Consider the following 27,603-nt stretch of genomic DNA (forward strand, 5'->3'; position numbering starts at 1 on the left):
GGGGGTTTGGGGGTAGGAAAAGAATAAATGAAACAAGATGGGATTGGGAGGGAGACAAACCATAAGTGACTCTTAATCTCACAAAACAAACTGAGGGTTGCTGGGGGGAGGGGGGCCAGGAGAGGGGGGTGGGATTATGGACATTGGGGAGGGTATGTGCTATGGTGAGTGCTGTGAAGTGTGTAAACCTGGCAATTCACAGACCTGTACCCTGGGGATAAAAATACATTATATGTTTATAAAAAAATAAAATTAATAAAAAAAATGGGTCATGGGAAAATAGTAGGAAATGTTCATTTGCCTGTATATGCTTGCGTTCCTGCCAATACCAAACAGCTCCAATTCTTGACCCTTTATTCCCTGCTCATAACTGTGCTGTATAAGTTACATATGATACTTTATTTGTTTCTCACAATGTGAGTTAAGGATTACTATCTTTATTTTATAAATGAGAAAAATGAGGCTAAGTCAGTGGTGCATGAGAATCTGAACCAGAGCTTATTTCTCTCATTCACTATGCTGTGCCACCAACTCACATCTGCTTTCTTTTCTTTTGAGTCCTACATGGCTCATCACTAGGAGATAAAAGCTCTAGTCCTCACCCCAGTGATATAGTGAACACACAGGCAGGTTCCTCTTTGCTGTGTAGCTCAGGAGCCCCAGGATCCCAACCAGTTCTCATTAGTAAGGAGTAACCAGGAGGCCTCACCTCAGTGAAATCCTGGGACCAGGTCCTAGGTGGGACCTGAGATTAAAACTATAAATGGGAAGAGCACAGGAGTCACTCATGAGACTGTGGTATGAGACCCAGGTCCATCACTCACTAGTCAAGTGACCATGGAAAAATCAATCTACCTCGTTGAACCTTTGTTATTTCATCTGTGAAATGAGGAAGCTGGATTTGATCAATGGCTTTCAGAACTATATTTTTTAAAAAGTGAAGCTCTTTTTTTTTTTTCCCTTGAGATCAAGAGTGGGACACTTAATTGACTGAGCCACCCAGGCACCCTTGAAAAGTGAAGCTCTTTAAGCAAATGAAGTCTTATGTTGAAACCCAATAATAAAATCGATACACAGGTAGAGCAAGGGCTGGATTTGGAGGAGGCATGAGTTCATCTACCTTCTGGGCCTCCTTCTAACCCTCATCCTATCTCCAGGGAGCCTCTGAGGTATGTGAGGCTTGCAGAACACGATTTTCAAACTGTGTACTCGCTCAGCTCTAACTGTATCCCAGTTCTCACAGTCTATGATGTAAAAACTATATGTAGCCACATGACAAGGGCATTAGAATTGTATTAGAAGAGAAACAGGGTCAAGGCTAATAATTCAAAGGAGAGGGGGCATTAAGTTGTAAAAGATAGAATCAAATGACTTGGCAGGGGGAGGCCAGGGGCATGCTTTTGATGTAGAGGACCCTGAAACTAGGTACTGGTTTTACAGGGTTGTAGCAATGTAGGGACTGGGCTTTCTAATCTTCATTTCTGAAATCTGTTATATTTCTGCAGTTAGTTTATTTAAATATGAATATTATTTTAGTCTGAGAGTATTATTCCAGTAATTGATTTTATTTTCTTAAAAGATTCTTGATAGTGAGCTATTAACTTTTAATTATGATACAACTATGCTTGTTATCATCAAAACTTTTCTCCTTGTTTAAAAATATGAAATTTAGACAAATGGGTTCGTGTTCTCTAACGAGTAAAAACTCAGATTGCCCTGTTGCAACTCTTGGCTTAAACACTTTCTTCATGTGTCTGTATTAACCTGTTAAACTCGGTGAGTGTCACCCTGGCCCTGAGCTGTCCCTGTGATTGCCACTGTTTCACCGGTTTAACCATGACATGTCTTTGGCCATAAATCCTTTTCACTTACCTGCCTCCGCCTTCTGCTGCTTCTCAATTTTCTCCAGGCGCCCTAGCAAGGAGTCAATTTTCGTTTTGATCTGGGTTAATTCTTTCTTGATTGTCTGTAACTCATCTGATTTCACTGGAAAGGGGAAAAGGGAAAGAAAGCAACAGAATGTCAAATGTACCATCAACTCACGTAGAACACGACTCACAGAAACCCCATGTTTTCTCAAGATAGTGTCAAATCACATAGGACACTTTTCAACCTTACCAGTTTCTCGTTATTTCCAGCGATCCTAGAATACCGGAAGACATTGGCAATTATAGTAGCTTTCAGTGACGTGAGCATTAGATACTAAATCTTTTCACTGAAAGTTATGCAAAGGGATGGAGTAATCTGGAAACATCTTATCAAATAACTAAGTGATATGAAACTCAGTTTTGGCAGGTAGCTAGCTAATCTGCACTGTAAAATGGATTCAGATTGAGGAATGATAAAATCATGACAAGTATGTTAATACCACATTGAGTTCTATGTTGTAATACATATTTCAGTAGTCAATGATATTTGTAATCTAGTCCCCTGGCGTTTCATTGAAACCAGGATATAAAGTTTATTGTCTGAAGAAATGTCTTAGGTGCAAGAGACTTCTAACAGAACTCTTGCTACTTTGTCTACTAAAAAAAAAAAAAAAAAAAGAGGTAATAAGTTGTACATGTCCCTTTTTAAGCCATGGGGCTGGAGGAAAGAAAATTCACCCAAGTTCCCACTGGTATGTTCTACAGTAGTGATTACCATTCCAGGTTTTTGATATTTAGCATGGTTTCAAAGAAAAACAAGTGGGAACCAACACAGGACTGACAACTTTTCATTTTGCCGAGAAAGGATGTTAAAAACAATAAACAGCCTACTATTAACAATAATAATTATTTTATAAAGAAGGAGCTTAAGAAGAGGACAATCTCCTATTTAAAGGGCAGTCCTTCAACAGAAACATATTTATGTTTATGGAAAATTCACAGCAGTGTTCCTATTTTCTCATTTTTCTGAGAACCACTGGGAAATTTGCTACAAATCCACAAAAACCAGAGAATGAAGATTTCAAAGCTATCACTATAGAACATCTGCATCTGCCTAGGGGTTTTCAGTAGGTGGGGTTTCGGGTATCCATGCCTCCACAGAGATGCGTCTACACTGGGGGGCATAGAGCTTGATGTCAGCCTATTGATTCTTCTCTGTCACCTTTGCTTCAAATTTAAGATGATCTCAGCTTGGATTCTCCCCAGAAATGCTGCAAGAAACTGAGCATTTAGCTTGGCTCTTTAGTCTTCAGGAAATTTCTTTGGAAAATAATAAAAACGAAATGCAATCTATGTTTGCTTGGAATAGAGCTATTTGTCAACTAAGATATGTGATATAATATAAATGATAATGTATGCATCAATGTACATTAATTGCTCAAAGGAAGCACAGACTTTTTTTTTCCAGTATAAAAAAGTGAGAAAACCTTTTTTATTATAAAATAAGAAATTCCTTTTACAAAAAGCAGATTTTTGTTTATGATGCAAAGTAGCTTGCAAAATAAAAACTACAAGAATCCAGGACCCCATGGAGTGTTCCTATTATGGAGAACCAAACTGAAAGTAGAACACAGTTTAAAATAGAGAATTGCTTCTTATGTCAATTATTTCAACGACATCAAAGTGCCATTGTGAAACTGCAGCTAAATTTGAAAAACATCATCTGTCACAATTGCAAATTGATTCCACTTTGAAGAATGATTTTTATTTCCTTTGATGGAAGCACATCATGTAGTTTTACTTAAACCTATCAAACTTAATAGAAAATATTTTATCTTATAACATTAGATTTCAGTGCAGGAGAAATGGGACTGTGGCTGGAAACTAACAGAATATATTTCTAGGGACGCCTGGGTGGCTCAGTTGGTTGGACGACTGCCTTCGGCTCAGGTCATGATCCCGGAGTCCCAGGATCGAGTCCCGCATCGGGCTCCCAGCTCCATGGGGAGTCTGCTTCTCCCTCTGACCTTCTCGCTCATGCTCTCTCTCACTGTCTCTCTCTCAAATAAATAAATAAAATCTTTAAAAAAAATAAAAAGAATATATTTCTAAGTAGAGCCACACCTCGCCCCAGGAATGCAGTTGACTTATTTTCATGTCGTTATTTCCTTAAAAAAAAAACAAAACCAAAACCCACCAACACCCCATTTTATAGAAACTATATTACAAACCACTAGAAATCTGGGCTCACCACCTAGGAACTTAACATGTATCCAAGAAGTCAAGCCTGGCTTTTAGATTCATGTTTAATACTCCAGGAACTCATTTTATGATCTGAGTCAGACCATTATAAAATTTTGGTTTAATTAGTTAATGGTATTTAAGCTTAGAGACAACAAGGATATGATGGGCATAAATTCTGTAAGCTCTTTCCTGCCTCTACCAGGAAAGTCTGAACCCGTCTCCAGCCCTATGCAAGTGGCCCAGCTTCAATCTTGGAATGGCTAGCAGCAAAGGTTCATCAAGGTCCGGCAAAGCACAGGTTAAAACCAGTTTTGGCTGCTTCTTGAGCAGCTGTGAAAGTTGTTTTCTTAGTACACTTCAGTGCTGTCCTTGGGAGAAGGCCTGCCGCTTACCTGGCCTACTTGCCTAGAGTCCTGTTTGTACCTATCTTCAGTAGGATTCACTTATCTATAGATATGGGGATGGCTTTGTGTTATTGTGTCTGGTTTCCAGATGGAATATCTGAGATAAACCACCTCTCTATCTGATGTGCTTCCCTCTCAAACTCTTCTCTGCCTCTTTTCTGCCCCCCCCTTTTTGGCTCCTGTTAATAATTTCTCTCCTGCACTGTGGATTACATTGATCCCCTACTCCAGCAAAATAGATGTGTATTTTACAAGCATAGATTTCTAAACTTAGAATTTAAAAAATTTTTGCAACTTTAAATTCTGATACTTCCCCCAAAAATATAAGTGAGTTCAGAATTAAGGAGAGCCTTAGATCCAAATTTTCCCAGTTCATTTTCCTTCCTTTTTACATTTTCTTCCCCCCAACCGTCCACTCTCTGCCCACTCTTAATTAGGCTCTGCCTTCAATTTGCTCAGTCTATGGCATAGTCCCTTCATTGTAATAAATTATAAACCTTTTCAATTGAATACTACCAGAATGTTCCCATTTCTATAGGAAAAAGGCCAGAAACCCACACAGAGGTGCACAAACCAAACTATGAACTGGTATCCAGGGTCTGCTCCTAAGTATATTTCCAGGTGTGCATTCCATTTCCTCAGAAAACATACTCTTCACTTGAACAGAAAAGGTTAGTGCTTAATTAAATAATGCATGGAACCGGGTAGACTCTAGTTCACATCAATGTTTCTTTGCGGAGTCACTTGTAATCACTAAGATTCAAGTTCAACATCTGCAATTTCCATCCTTTACCTTAGAGGCCTGTTATAAAAATTTAATAAAGCAGTTCACATAAAGCACTTAGGACCATGCCCAGAACATCATCAAACCCAATAAATGATAGTAGCGGAAGACATTCTTTCTATTACATATTATTATTATTGCTATTGTTTTTATTGATATTATTTTCCCAGCAAAGACTCTCTCTCTCCCTCAAATATGTCTATATCAAAATCCTATATGCCTTTTAGAGCTTCATTAAAAGTCTTGCCTCCTCTATGGATTCTTCTTTGACTAACCCTCTGGAGGGTGCAACTCTCCCCTGTATTTAATGGCATCTCATATTTACCACTAGACATATACTGTCTGTTGATTTTTACTTAGTATGTCCACTTTTCATATTAAATTATAAGCTTCATGAGAGTGAAGCCATGATTAGATATTGAGGAATTTCAAGAGTCGTGCTTTTGAATATTTTCTGTGTTTTAATAAGCTCCTTCTTCTGTTATTGACTGATGAGACTCCTGATGTTTACTATAATGTCCTGGACTTTAAAGTATGTCCTCCTTAATTAGAAAATTATATTAATAGGCTTAAGAAGAGATCTTGAATTAGATTAGTAAATGTAAAAATTTTCTGTCTTTCATCATAAACCAGATCCATAAAAATTATTGAGATTCCAGATTAATAAATTATTCTGATCTCTGACAATACAACATTTCAAAAAGAAGGAATTTTGGACAGTTGTTTGAGGCAAAACGTATTAATGAATTTATCCTATCATAGGCTCTCAACAACCAAACTCTCTTGAATGGAGAGAAGGCATCCAATTCCTTGTTTTCCTACCTTCCCACTTACCGTCCTTCCTTCCTGCCTTCCTTCTGTCCTTCTCTTCCTTCCTTGTTTCCTCCTTCCCACCCTCCCTTCCCCTTTCTTTCTCTTTCTCTTTTTTCTTTCTTCTCTCTTTCTCTCATTCTTTTTCTCCTTGCATGTTTAACAGAATTTAGCTCAGTCTCTTAAACACAGCAAGAAATTGGCAAATTTCAGAAGATCTGTAGGTGTATGTGTAAGTAGGTAGGCCACTGGATGCAATTTCAACCCAACCAACAAATCTTATTTAAAGCTTTGTGAATATACCAGACACTAAATTGGAATTGACTGTTTCATGGAGAGACAGATAAGCAGACAAGGAGTGCAATAAGAAAATTAGCTTGGGAATATACCTTTTTTAATCAGAAAGCCTATGATAAAAGAATAAGAGGATATATACCTTTGGCAGCCACACTTCTGTATTTTTCCCTAATTCCACTTCATTGCTTCAAAAATCTAATATCTATCTTTGAAGATACATTGCATAGAATATAGTGCCTTTATTTTTATATAGAGTATTAGATGGTGAGAGTCAGGAGTATTTTTTACTAAGAATAATACGGAATGATTTTAATCAACTTGCTGTTACTTAATTGTTTATGTATAAGTAACTTAATGTATACAAGCTAAGGGCTTGGGAAAATTAGAACCAATTACTAAAGATTACGAGTTCTACAATTTGAAATTTATTAATTTGAGAATTTGAGAAAATTGCTTTGCTTTCCAGTCAGCTCCAAAATACCTTCCCTTGACTTACCTGCTTGCCTATCTAAATTATCTTAGGCTCTAGTCACAACTGTTCATTGTCCCTTTAATGGGTTTTGTGTTTTCAGACATCTATACCTGTGTTTCGGTTGTTCTTATTTGTCTGCCCTACACTCTCACCTTCTCCACCTGGCAAATGCCATTTAATTTTTAAATACTCAGCTCCAATGTTGCCTACAGAGTAAAGTCATCCTCAACCCTTGAGCTTTTTGTTAAAAAGCTCATCGTCTTTCTACTCATACTTCTTTCAAATGACACTTTAAATGATCTTTTCTTTAAATGTCTCTCTCCCTAACAAGATAAGGAACTGCTTTCATTTTTGACTCAAGTGTCTAACATATTTATTCAACAATAATCGTGAAGATCTGCTATTGCTGGGTTCCTTCTCAAGAGCTGGGGATATAGTCATAAACAACAGAGACAAAAGTCCCTGATGATGGAGCACCCATCTAACAGAGGAAGAAGACAACAAACAAGTATCTTTTATTTGTTTATAAATATAAATATAAAATGCAGAAAAGAGGTTAGGGAAGACCTAGCTTGGGAGTAAGATTTGTGTATACTAATATACATATATTATATATGTATATAATTATATGTGTATATATGTACATATTAATATACATATGTATGTATATTATATAATAGGTATCTATTATATGTTATATAATTATATATAATAGGTATCTATTATATATTATATAATAGATTTTTATAGATTTTATATATAGATATATAATAGAATATTATATAGATATAATATAGAATATAATATTCTATATTATATAATAGATACATATTATATATATATTACCATTGTATGTATGTATGTACATATGGGAAAGGAAAGGGAAATGTCACCGATAAAGTAAAAAAACATTTGACCAAAAGTCTCAATATGGGGAGGCAGCAAGTCATGGGACTATCAAGAGGTAGTGGGATGGAAGACTATATGAGGCTGAAGAATGGTAGATGCAAGGGCCTGACTCAGAAGTATACCTGATGTGTTTTAGGGGCAGCCAAGAGGACAGTATGGCTGGAGTGGAATGAGCAAATGGGAGAAGAATACAAGTCAAGAGGTGAGTTGGAGAGTGGAGAAGAGGGAAAAGGGATATGGAAAAGATGGTAGAGAGTCTTGTTGGCCAAAGTAAGTACTATGGGTTTTATTCTGAGTAATATAAGGGCTAATGGCTATATTTAAAATTTTTATTTTTTAAAAATTCACATCTAAGTTACATATAGTGTTCCATTAGTTTCAGGTATACAATGTGATTTAAGAATTTTATACAGCACTCAGTGGTCATTAGGACAAGTGTACTCTAAGACTTCTTTATCTAGTCCACCCATCCCCCACCCACCTCCCCTCTGGTAACCGCCAGCTTGTTCTCTGTATTTAAGAGTCTGAATAGCGATATGCAAAAAAATGAAACTGGACCACTTTCTTATACCAGACACACAAATAAATTCAAAATGAATGACAGACCTAAATGTGAGACAGTAAACCAACAAAATCCTAGAGGAGAACATTGGGCAGCAACCTCTGTGACCTCAGCTGTAGCAACTTCTTACTAGACATGTCTTCAGAGGCAAAGGAAACAAAAGCAAAAATGAACTATTAGGACTTCATAAGATAAAAAGCTTCTTCACAGTGAAGGAAATAATCAATGAAATTAAAAGGCAACTGATGGAATGGGAGAAGATATTTGCAAATGACATATCTGATAAAGGGCTGGTATCCAAAATCTATAAAGAACTTACAAAATTCGATACCCAGGGACGCCTGGGTGGCTCAGTTGGTTAAGCAGCTGCCTTCGGCTCAGGTCATGATCCTGGCGTCCTGGGATCGAGTCCCACATCGGGCTCCTTGTTCTGTGGGGAGCCTGCTTCTCCCTCTGCCTCTGCCTGTCAATCTGTCTGCCTGTGCTCGCTCTCTCTCCCTCTCTCTCTCTGACAAATAAATAAAATAAAAATCTTTAAAAAAAAAAAAATTCGATACCCAAAAAACAAATAGTCTTATTTAAAATAGGCAGAAGACATGAATAGACATTTTTCCAAAGAAGACATAAAGAAGGATAACAGTTAAATGGAAAGATACTCAACATCACTCATCATCAGGGAAATACAAATCAAAACCACAATGACATACCACCTCACACCTGTCAAAATGGCTAAAATTAACAACACAGGAAAACAACAGATGTTGACAAGGATGCAGAGAAAGGGGAACCCTCCTACACTGTTGGTGGGAATGCAAACTGGTGCAACCATTCTGGGAAAGAGTGTGGAGGTGACTAAAAAAGTTAAAAATAGAACTACGCCTAAACCCAGCAATTGCACTACTATTTTTTATTTATTTACCTAAAGAATCACTGATCTGAAGGGATACATGCACCCCAATGTTTATAGCAGCATTTTCAACAATAGCCAAATTATGGAAAGAGCCCAAATGTCGATCAACCGATAAATGGATAAAGAAGAGGTGATATACACACACACACTCTATCTCTTTCACACACACGCGCGCACACACACACACACACACACACACACACACACGCACACTGAAATATTACTTAGCCATCAAAAAGAATGAAATCTTGCCATTTTGCATTGATGTGGATGGAGGCCATTGAATATCAGACTAAGCAAAATAAGTCAGAGGAAGACAAATACTATATTATTTCACTCATATGTGGAATTTAAGAAACAGAACAGATGAATATAAGAGGAAGAACAAAAAAGTCAAACTAGAAAACAGACTCTTAACTATAGAGAACACACAGGGTTGCTGGAGGGAAGTGGTCAGAGGATAGTCTAAATGTGTGATGAGCATTAAGGAGACCACTTGCATTGTACACTGAGTGTTGGTGATGGATCACTAAATTCTACTCCTGAAACTAATATTACACTGTATGTAAACTAACTAGAATTTAAATTAAAAATTGAGACAAACAAAAATAATACTATCTTCAAAGGAAAAATATTTTCCCCTCGTTTCTTTAGATAAATTTTACAACAAAAACTGCAAAAGAAAATTATAGACAAAAGAAAACATACTGTCATAAGAAAAAATATTTTGTTGTCCAGCTGATGATACTTTATTTTTCTACGGGTGATTTTAGGGCTTGAATTTAGAATTATTCTTCAAGATCAGCAAAATGATAAATGAATAAAAATAAAGTTCCTAGAATATATTACTCTAGCTCACTTTGAGGCAAGCAGGATACTAGAGAAACTGGGAGTCAGTATGCATCATACAGATAATCTCAAATATTTTTCCAAAACCATCACTGTAGTTAGTATTTTACTCAGGGGGAAAAAAAAAAGAAACCACATTAAATCATTTCATCCTTAAATGAGTTCACTGGTTTACTGATAAATGTTATTACATTCTGATACAGTCAACAAGATAATGTTTGTGCTTTTTCCTGCGAGATGAGATATAATCTAAAAAGGAAATTAGGCATATGAGGTGATACCATCTGTTTATATAAAAAAATGTGTGCATCTCTGATTTATGTGGTGAAAAATATTTCAATTTATTTTAGTCACCTGTGGGTCAAGTCTATTCAGGGACAAATAAAGAAGCTTCAGCTAACTGTCTAGATCAGTGGTTCTTTACACAAGGTAATGCCCTGCATGGGATATTTGCAATGTCTGGAGTCATTTTTGATTGTCATGGTGTTACTGGCATCTGATGGGCATCTGGCCTGCTCAACCTCATAAAACATACAGGATAGCCTCCCCCCACAACACCACACCAGAGAATTATCTGATTAAAAATGTCAAAAGCATCAAGCCTTAGAAACCCTGGTCTAAATAATTATATACCCTCCTTCACCAACACCAGGTTTCTTGGAACTATTTAGAAAACTTAAAACTGTAAGCATGCAGACTTCAACAATAATTCACAGTAATTTGTTTCTCTTCTTATTTATTTCCCCTAGCCTTTGATAAATTATTTAAATGTAAAAAAGGAATAAAAATAATTTGCATAGAACTTAATTTATCAGTTACTTTTACATTTACTACTTTATCAGTAAAGGAACATGAGAATCTGACAATTTACATAACATTCTCAAAGCTACAGAGTGACTGTGTGTAATGTAATAATCTGAACAGGTAGAGTTCAGGCTCAAACCCAGGTCTTTTGACTATGAATTCTACACTCTTTATTGTGCCATAAAACTTCGTTTGGTATGAGTAATATGATTGTCAGTTTTAGCTCTTTCCTTCATGATGCACTAAGGAACCATATTATTTTTAATTTAGTCACATCCAGAAAAAATGAAGACCACTGATTTCCATAAAATAGATTTTAAGAAATCTTTACCATTATCAATGCAATTTGTCTACTTCAGCTTCTTTTTGTCCTTTTCCTCTTATTCATATATTTTAAACTAGTTTAATATGCAAAAACTATTTTGCCAACTTTGTAAGTAGTTTTCAAAGTCAGACTTTAAGAAATTTCGCTAAAATAAATTGAAACAATATGTATAATTCTCCAATTATATATGTAAATATAGTTTGGCAATTACCACACCTCTGGATGGAATTTGCTAGAAAAAAAATTACATATATGTGCATATGCGTGTATTCATAATACCTAGGCCTGCATACATCTACACTAATTCTTTCTACGTATTTTTAGGAAGAGAAAATGAAATGAAAAATGAGTGCATTATTTTATTCAATAACTATTATTCACATACCTGCTGTATGCAGCCATGCATCTAGCATACCATTACCAGCTGCACATATACCATCTTAATTAATCTTTATGATAAATATACAACATATATATTATTAAAATTGTTTGATGGATTAGAATGGTGAATGTTAGAGAAGTTAAATAATGTGTTTAAGACTGCCTAGCAATACATCTAACCCTTAAACACTTACCCTAACACTAAACCTAAACCTAACACTCTGGAGGGGTCTCTGAACTGTACTAGGCACATACCCTCACTGTGTCCCTAAATCTAATCCTCAGCCTGTCCCTAGTCCTAATCCTATACTGGTCCTAACATGAACCCTAACCCTAGATCTGAAAAAAAAAGGGATGATGTGATATATACATAAAAAAAAGGAAGATTATATATATATATAAAATAGATGTGTTTTTATAATAGAATATTACTCAGACATAAAAAAGTATGAAATATTGCCATTTGCAATGACATGAATGGGGCTAAAGAGTATTATGTTAAGTAAAATAAGTCAGTCAGAGAAAGATGAAAACCATATGATTTCACTCATATTTGGAAATTAAAAAACAAACGAAATGAACAAAGGGACAAAAAAGAGAGAGAGGCAAACCATGAAACAGACTCTTAACCATAAAGAACAAACTGATGGTTACCAGAGGGGAGGTGGGTGGTGGCTGAAGTAGGTGATGGGGATTAAGGACGGCGCTTGTGCTGAGCACAGGTGTTGTGCAGAAGTGCTGAATCATAATATTGTACACCTAAAACTAATATTACACTGTATGTTAACTGGGATGTAAATTAAAAATTTCTATTTGATAATTCCTTAAGAATAAAAAAAGACTACCTAATAAAAATGCAACAAAATCAAGTTTAGAGTAGACTGTCTGACTCCAAAGCCATGCTTCATTTTTGTTTGAGTTTCTCCCTGCTCTCCAAGCCATGAGCTTCTTGTTACAATGAATGGCTTCCTTAACCTCATGGAGTTTATAATTAGTGGAGGGAGTAAATGTGTAAGCAACTTATTACAGTACGTATGAACATGAAATATATAAAATAATGGAGGAGTAAGTGAAATGTACCTATCGCTTGATTTGGAAGTTATCTCCTATTTTTTAGTTTTCCTAACCAGATTTTAAGAACCTGAAACCACGTCTATTTCATTTACAGAATATTCATTTGGGAGTTATGTAGTCATATAGTAGGTGCTGATGAATTGAACTTATGAAAACAATGTGGGGAAAGACAAGTACAATTCATTTTTATGGGGCTAGAAGGCTGTGAAAATATTCATGAAAGAATGGGTCCTTGAACTGTGACTGGAAGGGTGATTTGAATTTCAACAAGCAAAAGAGATCTTTTAAGTAAAGGAAGCAGCAAATCTTAAATTATAAAGCTTGAAAATGAGCATCAACATCCTGGCTTCTTTGAGACCAGGAGTGTAGGCCAGAATTTGTCCCTTGTTTTACTAACTCAAAATTCCAGAACCCACTTTCTCTGAGTTGTAGTATTTTTAAAGATGTAGCTCATAGTCATCTATGAAATACATGAAAAACAAGAAGTAAAATGTGGAAGGCAAAAATAATATTGGTGACAAATATTCCACCAATATTTTAAGAGTGTACTCTGTGCAGTGCAAAAGTAACTTGAAGAATGAATCTGTTATCTAAAATGGACAGAATAGATGTGCATACAAACGACCATAACATGAATCCAAGGGCTTCAGTCCTGTAATAGGAAGAACAACAACTGGTTTGGCTTCATAATGATGCCCTTGTAGCACAAAGGGATGCAGACTTGTTTTGTGTGAGTGGTATTGCCTGAACTGGACCTTGAGAACCAAATAAAATTATTAATAATGTTTTTCTATATACAAGATAGATAACACAATCAATAACACATTTTTTGAGATAAAGGAAAGGGCTTTCAAATGGAGGTGTATGAACATGAGTTTAAAAGCATTTAAATAAGAGTACAATTAAGCTAGGGGAAGGGTTGTGGGAAACGGGAAGTACCAGATCAGATATATCTTGAAAAGTCACTCAAGAGTTTTGATTCTTATTAGGTAAATGGTAGCAATTCTGAGTTTTGAGTGAGGAGTTGATAGGAGTAATTTATTTTGAATAATCCTGCAGTTGGGCATGGAATTAATGGGTTTGGGGGAGAGCAGAGAGCCCAGAAGAGTAGTCAAGAGACCAGCAGAGTAGTCAAGGCTCTGCTTGTCAACACATGATCTGGGAAAAAGCAGCAGAAGCAGCAGCAGAGGTAAAAAATGTCATTAAGAGGGGCGCCTGGGTGGCTCAGTGGGTTAAGCCTCTGCCTTCAGCTCAGGTCATGATCTCAGGGTTCTGGGATCGAGTCCCACATCAGGCTCTCTGCTCATAGGGAGCCTGCTTCCCCCTCTCTCTCTGCCTCTCTCTCTGCCTACTTGTGATCTCTCTCTGTCAAATAAATAAATAAAATCTAAAAAAAAAATGTCATTAAGATCTTTTGATAGGATTTCATGCTCACAAACGTTTATAATCCTACAGTGGAAAGATTAGATCCTTTCAGGAACTTCTAGTGGAACACAAAGAAAAACACAACTTGTATAGAGGAACTGAGAAAACCATCTTAAATGCTCACAAGCTGTATTGATATTAGGAATTCATCAAATATTTTGTTGTTTGCCTCTTTTCAGGTTATATTAATGAGCTACATTAAAACCTAGTGAAAAAAAGCTGAGAAGAGATGCTCACAAATGTTTTTATTTATGATAAATACATTATAATTATTTTGGTTGGGCTGCTTTGTATCTATATATTATATTGTGATGTTAGTAAGGATTTATTACTCTTTATACTAAGTGCTTGTTAGTGTTCAGACTGTAAAGCCATGTGCATTTGAAAATTCAGTTGTGTTTACCAAAATGAGCTAAATGGGCCTGAATCTCATTCTCCTAAGTTAATTACTGAACTAAATAATTTCCAAGAATTTGGCTCTTAAAATAAGAAACCATTGAAGGGTATGCCAAGATCTCCATACTTTGTTTAGGTTTCACATGCATATTACATCCATGTTATGGGTTGAATTCTGTTCCCTACAAAATTTATATGTTGAAGTCCTAGCCCCCAATATCTCAGAATGAGATTGTATTTATGCATGGGATCTTTGAAGAGGTAATCAGGTTAAAACAAGGTCACTAGATCTGATATTCCCTACTCCAATATGACTAGTGCAATTACAAGAAGGAAATCTGGACACACACACACATACACACACACAGAAGGAAGATGATGTGAAGACACAAGGAAAGGACGGACATCGACAAACCAAGGAGAGAGGGCTGATGTAGCACTTTCCTTACAGCACCTGAAGAAACATGCAACATTGTGATCTCCAACTTCTAGACCCCAGGACGGTGAGAAAATAGATCTCTGCTCTTTAAGCCACCCAGACTATGGTATTTTATTGTGGCAGTGCTAGCAAACAACTATAGCCATCCTATAAATTTCTTAAACGATTATTTTTGATCAGATGGCACTTTGCTGGGAGTCTTTTCCCTCAGCCTGAGATGAAATTCAAACCCTTCAATATTCTCCACAGTTTTCCACTGTCCTGTTACCCAAGTTTATCTTTTGCTTTGCTTAATTATAGTATCCTCAGTTTCTTAACTGCATATCTAGCACTATGTTTTTGCTTTAGATAATAATAGTAATCAATAATAATAATAATGATTATTATTGCTATTATAGCTTATTATTAAGACTTTAGAATATGAGACACTGTTCTAAGAGCTTTATATGTGCTGGCTCACATAACCCTCACAAAAGCTTTCTGGAGAGGGCAATAAGATTATCATTCTTATTTCCCAAACCAAGGTAAAGGAAACAAAGTTTCTTGCCCCCAAACACAATTAGTTAATGGCAGAGCCACTACTGGATTCCAGTTACAGCAGTCTCATATCTCATACTCTTAACTATTGTACTCTGTTGTAACAACAACGATAATAATAATAAAACCCCTTCCTGAACATTGACTTTGTAACAAGACTTGCCTAAGAACTTTATAAGCATAAGTAATTTAATCCCCACCAACAACCTAGTGGATACATAGTATTATTTCCATTTTCCAGATAGAAAATGGAGGTTTACAGGGATTAAAGGATTTCCCCATGCCCAAAAGTGAGGATATTGTCTAATGGGGATTCCACCCAGGGCAATCTGACAGCAAATCCTCTGCTCTTCTATACAGAGGTACTGTATCTTAGAAAGTAGGAGTCTCTCTGAGTTTTTTTTTTTTTTTTTTTCCAAATCCATTTATCCTTCTAAACTTCTGTTATCTTTCTTTAAATCCTCTGGCCAACAATAATTTCTTTCCTTAAAACCTAAAAGCAGAATATATATTTTGGCCAAGATAATGGGTAGAAGGGGAAGTTTAATGATATTTTGCTGGATATTAACACTGTAACTCTGGTTGATGCTTTGTCTCCATATTTAAATAACATGCTTTTGAGGGAAAATAAAAACAAAAACAAAAAACAACACAACACTTCCTTAGCCTTGGGGATAAGTTCTCAACTGTTTCTTAAATTTAATTAAACTGTCTTTAATTTCTTATTAGGTGCTTTAGGGCTTTGTGTTAGTCTATCACCTACTCTGTCATCAAAAGTGCATTGACAGGACCCCAAAGACATCAAAAGTTACTATGATTTTTTTTGTTAGAAAAAAAAAATAAACAAACAAAAATTTTTAAAAATAAAATAAAAATTTAAAAAATGGGGACCGGAAATTACTCTGTTGGTAAGTGGCTGACTCTTGATTTTGGCTCAGGTCATGACCTTAGGGTCGTGAGACTAAGCCTCATGTTGGGCTCCACACTGGGTGTGGAATCTGTTTGAAATTCTCTCGTGCTCTTTCTCCCTCTGCTGCCCCCCCATCTTGCATGTGGGTGCAGTCTTTTTCTTTAAAAAAATAAAATATTTTAAAAAATGATTTTTCTTGTTAGACATTAGAATTTAAATTATTTTAAAATTGATTTAATATTTTTTCCAGAGGGCATTCATTTTTCCACTTAGAAACTACAGCTAAAGTTCATAAGTATTCCTGTCTTCCCTTTTGCAAAATGCTTAAATACAATGTTACATCTTGTTTATCTTATGATTCCATGGGACAGCACAAACTGATTATAGTAGTTGGGGGATACATTCCAAGACCCCCAGTGGATACTTGAAACTGGAGATAGTACTGAACCCTATTACACTATGTTTTTTCCTACACGTATATACAAACATTTACATATCTTTGATAAAGATTAATTTGTAAATTAGGCCCAGAAAGAGTTTAATGAATAAATAAAACAACTATAGCAATATTCTTTAATAAAGTTATGTGAATGTGGTCTCTCTCTTTCAAAATATTTTATTATACTGCCCTCATCCTTCTTGTGATGATGTGAGAAAATGCCTGTTTGAGAGATGAAATGAGAAGAATCATGTAGGTGTCATGAGGTAACACTAGGCTACTATTGACCTTCCGATGATATGTCAGAAGGAGGAGCATCCACTTCTGCACCCTGGTTTGCCAAGGGTAACAAACTGTGGAAAGAGAAACCACAGATAAATGGGAGGTAATTGCATAGTTTTAGTTCAAGTTGATTTGCAAAGGGACATACCTAGTGGTAATTTAATTTTTTAAAAGAGAAACCCATTCTAAACACATATCAGTATTCACCCTTGGCAAATTATAGTGTTATATTAGTATATAAAATAAAAATATAAAATTATAGTTTTTTCTCACAGCAGAATTCAGTCATATTAAAAATCTGAAATAAGAAATGACAAATTGTCCAAGCTATAACATTAATTTCCCTTCTGTACTTGCCAAGTCATTAAATGCTAGGAAACAACTATTAATAAAAGAGCAAGATGTACCTCAGTAAATATTCATTCGCTTAAGCCAATATTAACATAGTATACTTTACATTCCACTAGAATTTTTCATTTGTGATTTAAATTTGAAAATTATTGTTATTCCCAGGTACCAGGCTAATTATAAAAGTACTATTAAATAATGAATATTTATATACACACAGCACATATAATATAGTTTGCCCATATGATTTTAGAAAGAACATGCAACTGTGATTCTAGTTTTGCTTGCTAATGAATTATATACAGATACTGTTTAGATTTATATTTCACTAAAATAACACTAATCTACAGTTAATGTTTATGAATTGAGGCTCTAAAAGTATAGAATATATGAAACATACATAGACTATTCTCAGGATGCCTGGGTGGCTCAGCCAGTTAAGTGGCTGCCTTCAGCTCAGGTCATGATAACAGGGCCCTGGGATGGAGTCCCGCATTGGGCTCCTTGCTCAGTGGGGAGCCTGCTTCTCCTTCTGCCTGCCGCTCCCCCTGCTTGTGCTCACTCTCTGCTCTGTCTCTGATTAAGAAAATATAAAAAAATTTGTTCTCTGTTGTCAGTCTTTCTATACTAATAATTTCGTTAAAATTAACATAACTTGAGAATTAATATATCCATGGTAAGTTTCAAATAATTATTTTACTAGATGGTCCTTACAAAATATTTTCATCCCATAATTTGTCTAATATTTCTACTTAATGCTTTTCCTCATCTTTCACGAGCAACAAAGGTACTCTAGAATGTACACTTCCAAATGATTGCTGCTAGAAAATAAAACACACTGAATATATTTCAAAACATCTCTGGTTTATATTAAGGAGTCTAGTTTCACTTAGTCTTCCCCAAAGACTATCACATCTGTCACACAAAACCAGGGAGAGAAGACTGAATTAAACCACTGATTCCATCACTGGATTTAAGATTCTTATCAGGGCACCTGCGTCGCTCAGTGGGTTAAGAGTTGGACTCTTGGTTTCCGCTCAGACCACGATCTCAGGGTTGTGAGATCAAGCCTTATGTTGAGCCCCAAGTTGAGTCCCAAGTGGACCCCAGTTGAACTCCCCCACACCAGTCCCAAGTGGAGCTCTGCCCTCAGTGCTGAGTCTGCTTGGAATTCTTTCCCCCTTCTTCTCCCTCCCCATCTTCTCCTCCTCCAGCTTATGTGTGCTCTTTCTCGGAAAGAAAGAAAGGAAGGAAGAAAGAAAGAAAGAAAGAAAGGGAAAATCTTAAAAAAAAAATAGATTCTTATCCTATATATAGTTCAGTATATGTAGGCTAGTTTGGATTATATTTTCAAGTAGCTAACTATAGAGATTTGCTTTCCTATAAACATCCTTTCAGTATTTATTCCAATGTAAAAAAAAAAAAGTCACTAGATTTCTCAATACTTGGAGATTAAGGAAGGATAGAAGAACGAGTATATGCTATGTGTGGGTGGCTCAACTTCCAAAACATAATGTTAATTAAATTCCAAAATTAATGGACTATGGCTGACATGGAAACTGGAAGAACATCCATATGTACCTAAAGCCTCATGTCTCCTGAAAGGAGGTGGAAGTATGGGAATACAGCATTTGTACATGTGGAGGTGGGAGAGGGTACTAAGTGTACAGGTGGTTTAGAAAAGAACTTGCTTCCCTCTGCTAGAAGGCAGAGAAGAATGTTATTGATCCCTGAGTTGCTAGGAGAGAAGAAAGGGGCTCCAGTAAATTCTCTTAGAGTGAACAGAAGGACTATAACTTGCACCTTGCAATGTATAATCCTTGGAGAATTTGAGGGTTGCCACTGACTCCAGAGGCATTTCCTGAGAAAGGATGCGTTGTTGGGTGTAGACAGCCTATCTCGATTTACATCTGAGAACAAAAAGTCCTTCTCAACATGCCAAAAGAAAGGTCAGGCCCAAAATAGCTACCAATTTTATAAAAAGTTTTGATTGGTTCTTAGTCCTTCACTGCCCATAAGAAAAAGAGCTTCATGTGCATTTTGGGGAGTTGAGGAATTCTATAACAAAGCAAACAAGGGAGCACAGCTCTTTGTAGGAGGCAAACAACCAGAACAGGTGGATACTGTGGATGCAAAACCAATGTTAGAAAATGTTAATAAAAATGCTATGGCCACCTTTACACAGAAACACATGATTTATGATGGTTCAACTTATGATTTTTTGATTTTATAATGGTGCAAAAGCTATACACATTCAGTAGAAACAGTACTTTGAATTTTGAATTTTGGTCTTTTCCCAAGGTAGCGATATGTGGTACTGTAGTGTCTCCTGATGAAGGACAGTGGCAGGAAACCATAGCTCTCAGCTGGCCACATGATCATGAAGGTAAACAACCAATGCACTTAACTATTCTGTACCCATGCAGCCATTCTGTTTTTGACTTTCAGTAGAATACTCATTAAGTTACATGAGATATTCAACACTTTACTATAAATAGGCCTTGTGTTAGATGATTTAGCCCAACTGTATGCTAATGTACGTGTTCTGAGCACATTTAAGGTAGACTAAGCTAAGCTATGATGTTCAGTAGGTTAGGTGCATTAAATGCATTTTCTACTTATATTATTTTCAATTTACCATGGGTTAATTACCAGAAGTGATAAGATGTTGGAATGTTAAAAAAAAATGTGGAAATAAGGTATGTAGAATACTAGGGGGAAAAGAAGCATGATTTTAAAATTCTGGATCAAGTCAAAATATACATATGTGAGGGAAACAAAAAGTTTTTTGGATATGTATAGATTCAGAAATCATGTTTTTAATTTACCCAAGAAAATTATTTTAGAAGTAACCTAAAAACTAAGAATTAAAGAATAATAGATATAAATAATGAATTTTATAAAATTTTATATTGAGTCTTAATGGGTAATAATGATGACAGACACTGGGAGTTGGCAAATAAGCACTAGGTACAGAATATCTGAAAAAGAAAAGATATATATAATATATAAATATGTAATAGAAGCTGGGAACTAAAACTTTAACATTTATGTATAAAACCTGACATTTTTGGTGGGGTAAGGAATATAGAGGTAAGGTTGTTGGTGTAGAGACAGTAATGAAGTAAAAGCTTTCAAAACTTCATGTCTTGAATGGGAGTTAGAATAACTTTTTTTTTTTTTTAAAGATTTTATTTAGTTTTTGACAGAGAGAGACACAGCAAGAGGGAGAACACAAGCAGGGGGAGGGAGAGAGGGAAAAGCAGGTTTCCCACTGAACAGGGAGCCTGAATCAGGGCCTGATCCCAGGACCCTGGGATCATGATCTGAGCTGAAGGCACAGTTGCTTAGCGAATGAGCCACCCAGGCACCCCTAGAATAGCTATTTTTTGACTTAGGAGATTAATAGGTAAGTATATATTTATTTAGAACTATTTAATATGTTAATATAATTACTAATGAAATAGAGAGGCCTAGTAGAATATCCAAATTAAAGCAGTTGTGGTGGAAGAGATAGGAATTAAAAGAAAATTCATTAACCAAGCATAAGGAAAAGTTAAAAAGAAGAAACAACAAATTATATACTTGAAATAAGGATGGAAGGAATATAATTACCAATATATTAGTTAATCATTAAATGTAAAAGGATCAAATTTCCCTATAAAAAACAAAGAATTTCATATTGCTTTTAAAAACCAAAATCCAGCTTTATTTTGTTTTTAGGAAATATACAAAAATAAAATGACAGTGTGTGATGCCTGGGTAGTGCAGTCAGCTGACCATCTGACTCTTGATTTCAGCCTAGGTCATGATCTCATGATCACGAGATCAAGCCCCACAATGGGCTCTGTGCTGGGCATGGAGCCTGCTTAAGATTCTCCCTCTCCCTCTGTCCCTCCCTCTTTCTGTCTGTCTGTCTCTCTCTCCTTCTCTAAAGAAAGGAAAGAAGGAAGGAAGGAAGGAAGGAAGGAAGGAAGGAAGGAAGGAAGGAAGGAAGGGGTAAATAAATAAAGTGACAGTGTTATGGGTTGGAACATTTTCCCCCAAAACATTTGTTGAAGTACCTGTGAATATGACCTTATTTGGAAATAGATCTCTGCTGATGCATTCCACATGAAGTCATCTAGGGTATGCCCTAATACAATATGACTGGTGTCCTCTTAAGCAGAAGGGTGACACAGACACAAAGACTCAGGGGAACACCATAGGGCAACGGAGGCAGAGACTGGAGTGGTGCGTCTATAAACCAAGGACCGCCAAGGATTGCCAGCACACCAGAAACTAAGAGAAAGGAATGGAACAGATTTGTCCTCTAGAACTTCCAGAGACAAAGCGCAGCTCTGCCGACACTTTGTTTTCAGACTTCTAGTCTCCAAATATCTGTTGTTTTAAATCATTTGGTTTATGATAATTTATTACAGCTGCACTAGGAGACTAATATATAAAAAGACCAAAAAATAAATGGACGTATTAGGGAAACATGAACCAAAAGAAAACCTTATCAGTAAAGGATCAAAGTAGCAGACAAAGCAGAATTCAAAGCTAAAAACAGTAAATGCAATATTGTATAAATGTAAAAGTTACAGTTCTCCAGGAGGTTATAGAGAGTCGGCATTGAAAAGGCCACAGACTGAAAAGACTACGCTCTGGGGCCTGATGTTCTAGAACCTGGCTATAGTTCCTGGCTCTGTTATTAAATGGCTCTGTGACTCTAGAGAGATTGCTTAACTTTTCTATGCCTCATTTTCCGTATCTATAGAATGAGAATAACAATAATACTTCATTTATAGGGCAATTATAAGGAATAAATGAAATTACATATGTAAAATTAATATTGTAAAATGACTTAATATATTTAAATGCATATATGTATTAATGTATGGTTGAAACAACAGCTGTCAGAAACACCAGAAAGTGTTAGCTATTCTTTCTCCTACTGTTATTATAAAATGCTATATAAAAACCAACCAAGCGACATGGGGTATAAAACCAAATCTCAAGAAAAGAAAAACTTTATAAAGTCACTATCATTGTAAAAGATTTTTAAATAATCACTTTCAGAATTTGACATAATTTTCCACAAAAAAGCAAGACTAGAGAGGACTGTGTAATACAATCAACAAGGTAAAACACACATTCTGTTCTATGTGAAAAGAGGAAATATATTCTATTTTTCATTTAGAAAAATCTGATTATTATGGAACCAAAGGAAACTCTTTCTCTTTTTTTAAAAGATTTTATTTATTTATTTGACAGAGAGAGAGAGAGAGAGAGACAATGAGAGAGAAAACACAAGCAGGGGGTGTGGAAAAGGGAGAAGGCTTCCTGCTGAGGAGGGAGCCCTACACGGGGCTTGATCCCAGGACCTTGGGCCAAAGGCAGACAATTAACAACTGAGCCATTCAGGTGCCCCCCAATAGAAACTCTTAATAAGCTCCTCAAAAAAGATTTTTATAATCCTTATTATCTCTTCATGATTTAAGAAAACTAGAAATCAAAAAATAAAAAGGCCAATCACAATGTAACCATTTAATATTAAGATATTTACTTTCAAACAACTTCAGGAAATGAACTACTCTTCTCTGCAACAATAGGGTATATGACAGTCAAGTGGCTGAGTCCTACTCGGTTGCACTGACAAAGAATGGCCATGACCGAGTGGTTCTAAACCAAGGTGGTACTATCCCCTTAGGGAAGATTTAGAAATGTAGAACTAGACATACAGCTGTAACAAAGACTGAGGAATGCTATTGGCATTTAGGGTCTGGGGGTCAAGAACACTCAAGTTCTACAAAGCTCAGAATACTTGTACACAATGTAGAACTTTCATAGTCAAAGTGCCAGTAAAGCTCCCATTTATAAACACTGTTTAAACAGTGACTACATGGCAAAGACTCCATAGATGCTTAAGATATTTCTATTTGAAATGAAGTTAGTATCACCATGGTAAAAAAAAGTCTATAAAACTAGCAGACAATTCAATGTTCAGTTTTTCACGGCAAGAACCAAATTCAAGAACTTTCTTTGCTTTTGACAATAATCTGAGAGCAAGCAGGGCTCTGTTTAGAGATTGCTGCAAAAACTTTTTTTTTTTAACTAAGGCTCAAAAAGGGAATTCATATTTATCCACAGAATAGGTAGATAATGGATAAATAAGAACATACAGAACTGTAATTCAATTTAATTTGTTATTTAGCTTTCATTAGCTAAGTCAAATTCCAAGCAAATCAAACTTGAGTCATTTACCAGAAGCATCAGTGCTACTGGTAACTATGTTTTTTGCACATTCTCAGGTAAAAACAAAATATTTCAACAGTGTCCCTTCTTAGTATTTCTGATGGTACTAAGGTAAAATGCAATGTCCTACTGTGGATAGCATGTGGGGACAAACATCTGCTGTTGGCTCAGGTCTTGATCTCCGGATCCTGAGATCCAGCCCCCACATCCAGCCCTGCTCAGTGGGAGAGTCTGCTTTTCCCTCTCCCTCCCCCTCTATCTCTCTCAATCCCCCTCTGCCCATCCCCACTGCTCATTCTCTCTCTCTCTCTTTCCAAAAAAAAAAAAAAAATCTTAAAAAAATAAAATTGGGATAATAGTATTTGCCTTACTTGTCTAAAATGTCAGGATGCAGAGTAACTATGAAGTCTCTACAATGGCCTGCCAATCTGTTCTGGAACTTGCCCTCTTGCTACCTCTCTCACCTTATTTCCAGTTACATTTTCCCTCCCTTACTCTGCTACAGCCACTCTGGTTTCCCTGCTGTTCCCTGACTATTAACCTAAGGTCACAGCACTGACCATTCCCCTGTGAGAATGCTCTGTCCCCAAGAGCTTCAGGCTCACTCTCTCACTTCCTTACTTCCATCAAGTCTCAGTTCTAATGCCACTTTCATCAGAGAGGGGTAGCCATACACCATCGTATGAAACTTTCTCTTTATTTATACTTTGGTGTAGCGATGCTCTACAGTGTAACATCTCATATTCTAGTTTGTTTGCTTATTGTCTATCTCTTCTCTGCTACAAAGTAATCTCAAGGAATGCATGAAATTCTTTTATCTTTTCCTTATGAATACTATTATAATAAATTAATTTTTCTGAATTCCTCTGTATAAAAATTTAGCAGTATATTTTGTCAGAAAGTTTATATCTTTACTTTTCACTCATTATCATGAAATTATATTAATATTATTTTATTTTTTATGACATAACATATACTTCCAGACACATAACCATAATGATTTAGCATAGTATGGGAAGCTACATTTTTAACATCTCCAGTATGTCATTTGCCTGTCTTAGTTATCCCAGCATTCAAATATTCAAAGCATGTATTAATTTTGCATACTCTTTCCCTGAAAAGATAGTACATGCCCTCTCTTTTGAGTGAATAGTTTTTCTTCCCTAAAAGCAACACGTTATATTTCATAACTTTAATATGTTACAAACCAGGTGGGCCTAAAACGTGTTACTTGCCCTGAGAATAGTTTTCAAATTGGGTTTTTTTTTTTTTTTTTAGATTTTATTTATTTATTTGAGAGAGAGCGAGAATGAGAGAGAAAGAGAGAGAGAGCATGAGAAGGGGGAGGGTCAGAGGGAGAAGCAGACTCCGGGATTCGATTCCGGGACTCCAGGTTCATGACCTGAAGGCAGTGACTTTACCAACAGAGCCACCCAGGCGCCCCTCAAATTGGGTTTTTGTTAGTCATGCTTGTGTCTGTCTCCCTACTGCAACGTAGTATGACACAAAGCTGAGTCCCTTTCTTATCCATTTTATGTTTCTCTCATACTTTGTACCTAACAGAAAATCCGTAATTATTAATTTACTGAATATAGGCATTAGTGCAATGATAAGTAGCCCCTCCTCTCTTAAGCAGAAATAAAATAAGGAAGATTACTTACATTTAGAGCCTGATGAAGACGACCCACTGACGGTAGATCTCGATCCCCCTTTCATGGAAAAGACCCCTTTTCCCCTGCGAGTCGTCGTGACGGCCACTCTGGGACGCTTCAGTGGAATCACCGCACGGGGAGGCGGAGGCACACGGCCGTGGTAATCGAATAACCTTCACAAAACACAAGTGTGGCTGAGAGTTGGTTTATGCCTCCATGTTCTGTCAAATGTGTGAAATGATTAAGAAAATGGCCTTGTAAAAAACGTCAATAAATGTTTTTGTTATGGTGGTTGTTCTCACACAGGTGCTTATTAGAAATAGGATTCTAACAGTCTATGCGTTCTGGACATTAGAATCTGGCTCTCCAATATGAACTCATCTTTAAAGTACGAAAGGACAGGGATTTACTCCAGTGGTACCCTGCCATTTGTCGAAATCAAGCTGACCTTTCTTCCCAAGTATATTTCTTTGCTCAGTCTTACAGACTTATCCTTCCTAGGACAGAAATCTTCCTCTTACACATCAGCCCTTATTAGTGCACTAGTTTGAAAAGAGGAAGAGATCATGCCGAATCAGGAACAAGGCAAAGCGGATTATTGTTCCATCATAAAACAGCTCATATGAAAAATCATTCTGAAGTGAGTCTAGATTAAAGAGAGCAGCTGTGAGAGACAAATCAACATGGTGCTGCACCTCTAAGGACTTTTTAAGTAACAAAGGACTCCTCTGGCTGTAGAAAAAGGGAGACTGGATTTCAGTAAAAAAGAGGATAAAATGTTGTTGACTAGAGTACCAGTGGAAATAGGTATCACGATGTCTTTTATTATTCTGACCATTTGCTAGACATGCGAACTGAGACTAGTGATATTTGTATAGTAAGATATAGAAAATTTCCCTGAGAAAAGTACCAATAAAAATTCTAGAAGCTTTTACTAAAAAGTGAAAAATGATAATTGACACAATCAATGCATTGCCACTGAACAACGAAAGGAATAAAAGTATGAGAATATTTACTCATTTATATAAATATATAATTCACAGATTCAGAAGCTTTCATATTGTTCATACTGCATACTCATGAACAACACATTTTTGCATACTTAGCACATTTGAGAAGCAAAAAATCAGAGAAAAACTATGAGGATATATTTACTCACTCACTTTTTAAAAAAACTATCTACCAGTGAACCAGATGTGTTATTATTTTATCCACTCTAAAGGGAATAGTGTTATTGACTTAGAATGATCACTGATACTACTTTATTGTGACATTATATATAGATTATATAGATTACATTCTCATAACTGTTTTAAAACAGTCAATAAGAATAATCTAATATAAAAGTCAGAAGTTTCTATAATAGGAAAAAAACAGTTTCTGTAATAGGTCATTTTATAAAGTTACATCTTATTTACGCATACAGATGAATCCCCTTTTGGACAACAATATATGAAATACAGTAAAAATTAAGATAGGCAGGTTTCCAAATATTCATTCAGAAACACTCAAAACTATGATACTATGGGGGTAAAAAAAAAAAAAGGAGCATATAAACCACGCTTGAAGCAGAACTTAGTACTGGGGCTGTCTCCTACATTAGAGAGCTAAAGTGTTCGAAAACTATTTGGAAGCATGCTGGGGAGAAACTAAGAGATGTCTGGAAAGGAAAAGAAATAAAATGAGACAGAGTTCAAGAAAGGTGCCATCCTCTGTGAATAAGCAAAGTCCATTAGAGCTGAAGAACTGCTAGCAGAGAACAGGTCATGGATGTCAACACATTATAGTTTCCTTCAAAGAGGATGGGCAGGATGAAGCTGAAAAGGGTTATGAATATCATCCATACCACTAGGGGCTGGAAACTCAAAAGGGTCAACGAAACCTGCCCCTCATTTCAATCACAAAACAAGGACTCCATTACTTATTTATAAGTTGAATTCACACAGCACCTTAAGCTAGTGAGCCAAAATACGAAGGCACTTTTTATGAGCTCGAACACCCAGAGCTATTGAGGGAAGACAAAAAAAATATGGCAATTGACTCATCTCTTCCAGGGCAGATGCTGCTGCTTCAGAGGAAAGGCAAGTTCTTTTGGAGGAGCCATTTCCTCCGGGGCCACGAAAGTGCAATTTAGCTGGTTCATTAATTAAGCTAATCTATAAGTTGGGTTGAGAATATACCACAATGGAGAAATGCTATAATGAAAACGCAGGCCAAGTAAAGCCACCTTACTCACCGCGACTTC

The 27,603-nt window shown here is 36.1% G+C and overlaps 1 protein-coding gene across 2 annotated transcripts in view; it reads right to left on the minus strand.

Annotated features, from left to right (window-relative positions):
• LOC111156812 (RALY RNA binding protein like) overlaps positions 1 to 27,603 on the minus strand; it is a 686,812-nt gene that overhangs the window by 49,477 nt on the left and 609,732 nt on the right. For both annotated transcript variants that reach the window (XM_022517893.1, XM_022517892.1), the window contains 2 exons: positions 25,368 to 25,531; positions 1,873 to 1,986 (listed from right to left, as the gene is read on the minus strand). In XM_022517893.1, coding sequence (XP_022373601.1) covers positions 1,873 to 1,986; positions 25,368 to 25,531 — 278 coding nt within the window. The remainder of the gene's footprint in view (positions 1 to 1,872; positions 1,987 to 25,367; positions 25,532 to 27,603) is intronic.

Source organism: Enhydra lutris, unplaced genomic scaffold, assembly GCF_002288905.1.
Source record: "Enhydra lutris kenyoni isolate GAN:26980312 unplaced genomic scaffold, ASM228890v2 scaffoldscaffold49, whole genome shotgun sequence".
NCBI lineage: Eukaryota > Metazoa > Chordata > Mammalia > Carnivora > Mustelidae > Enhydra > Enhydra lutris.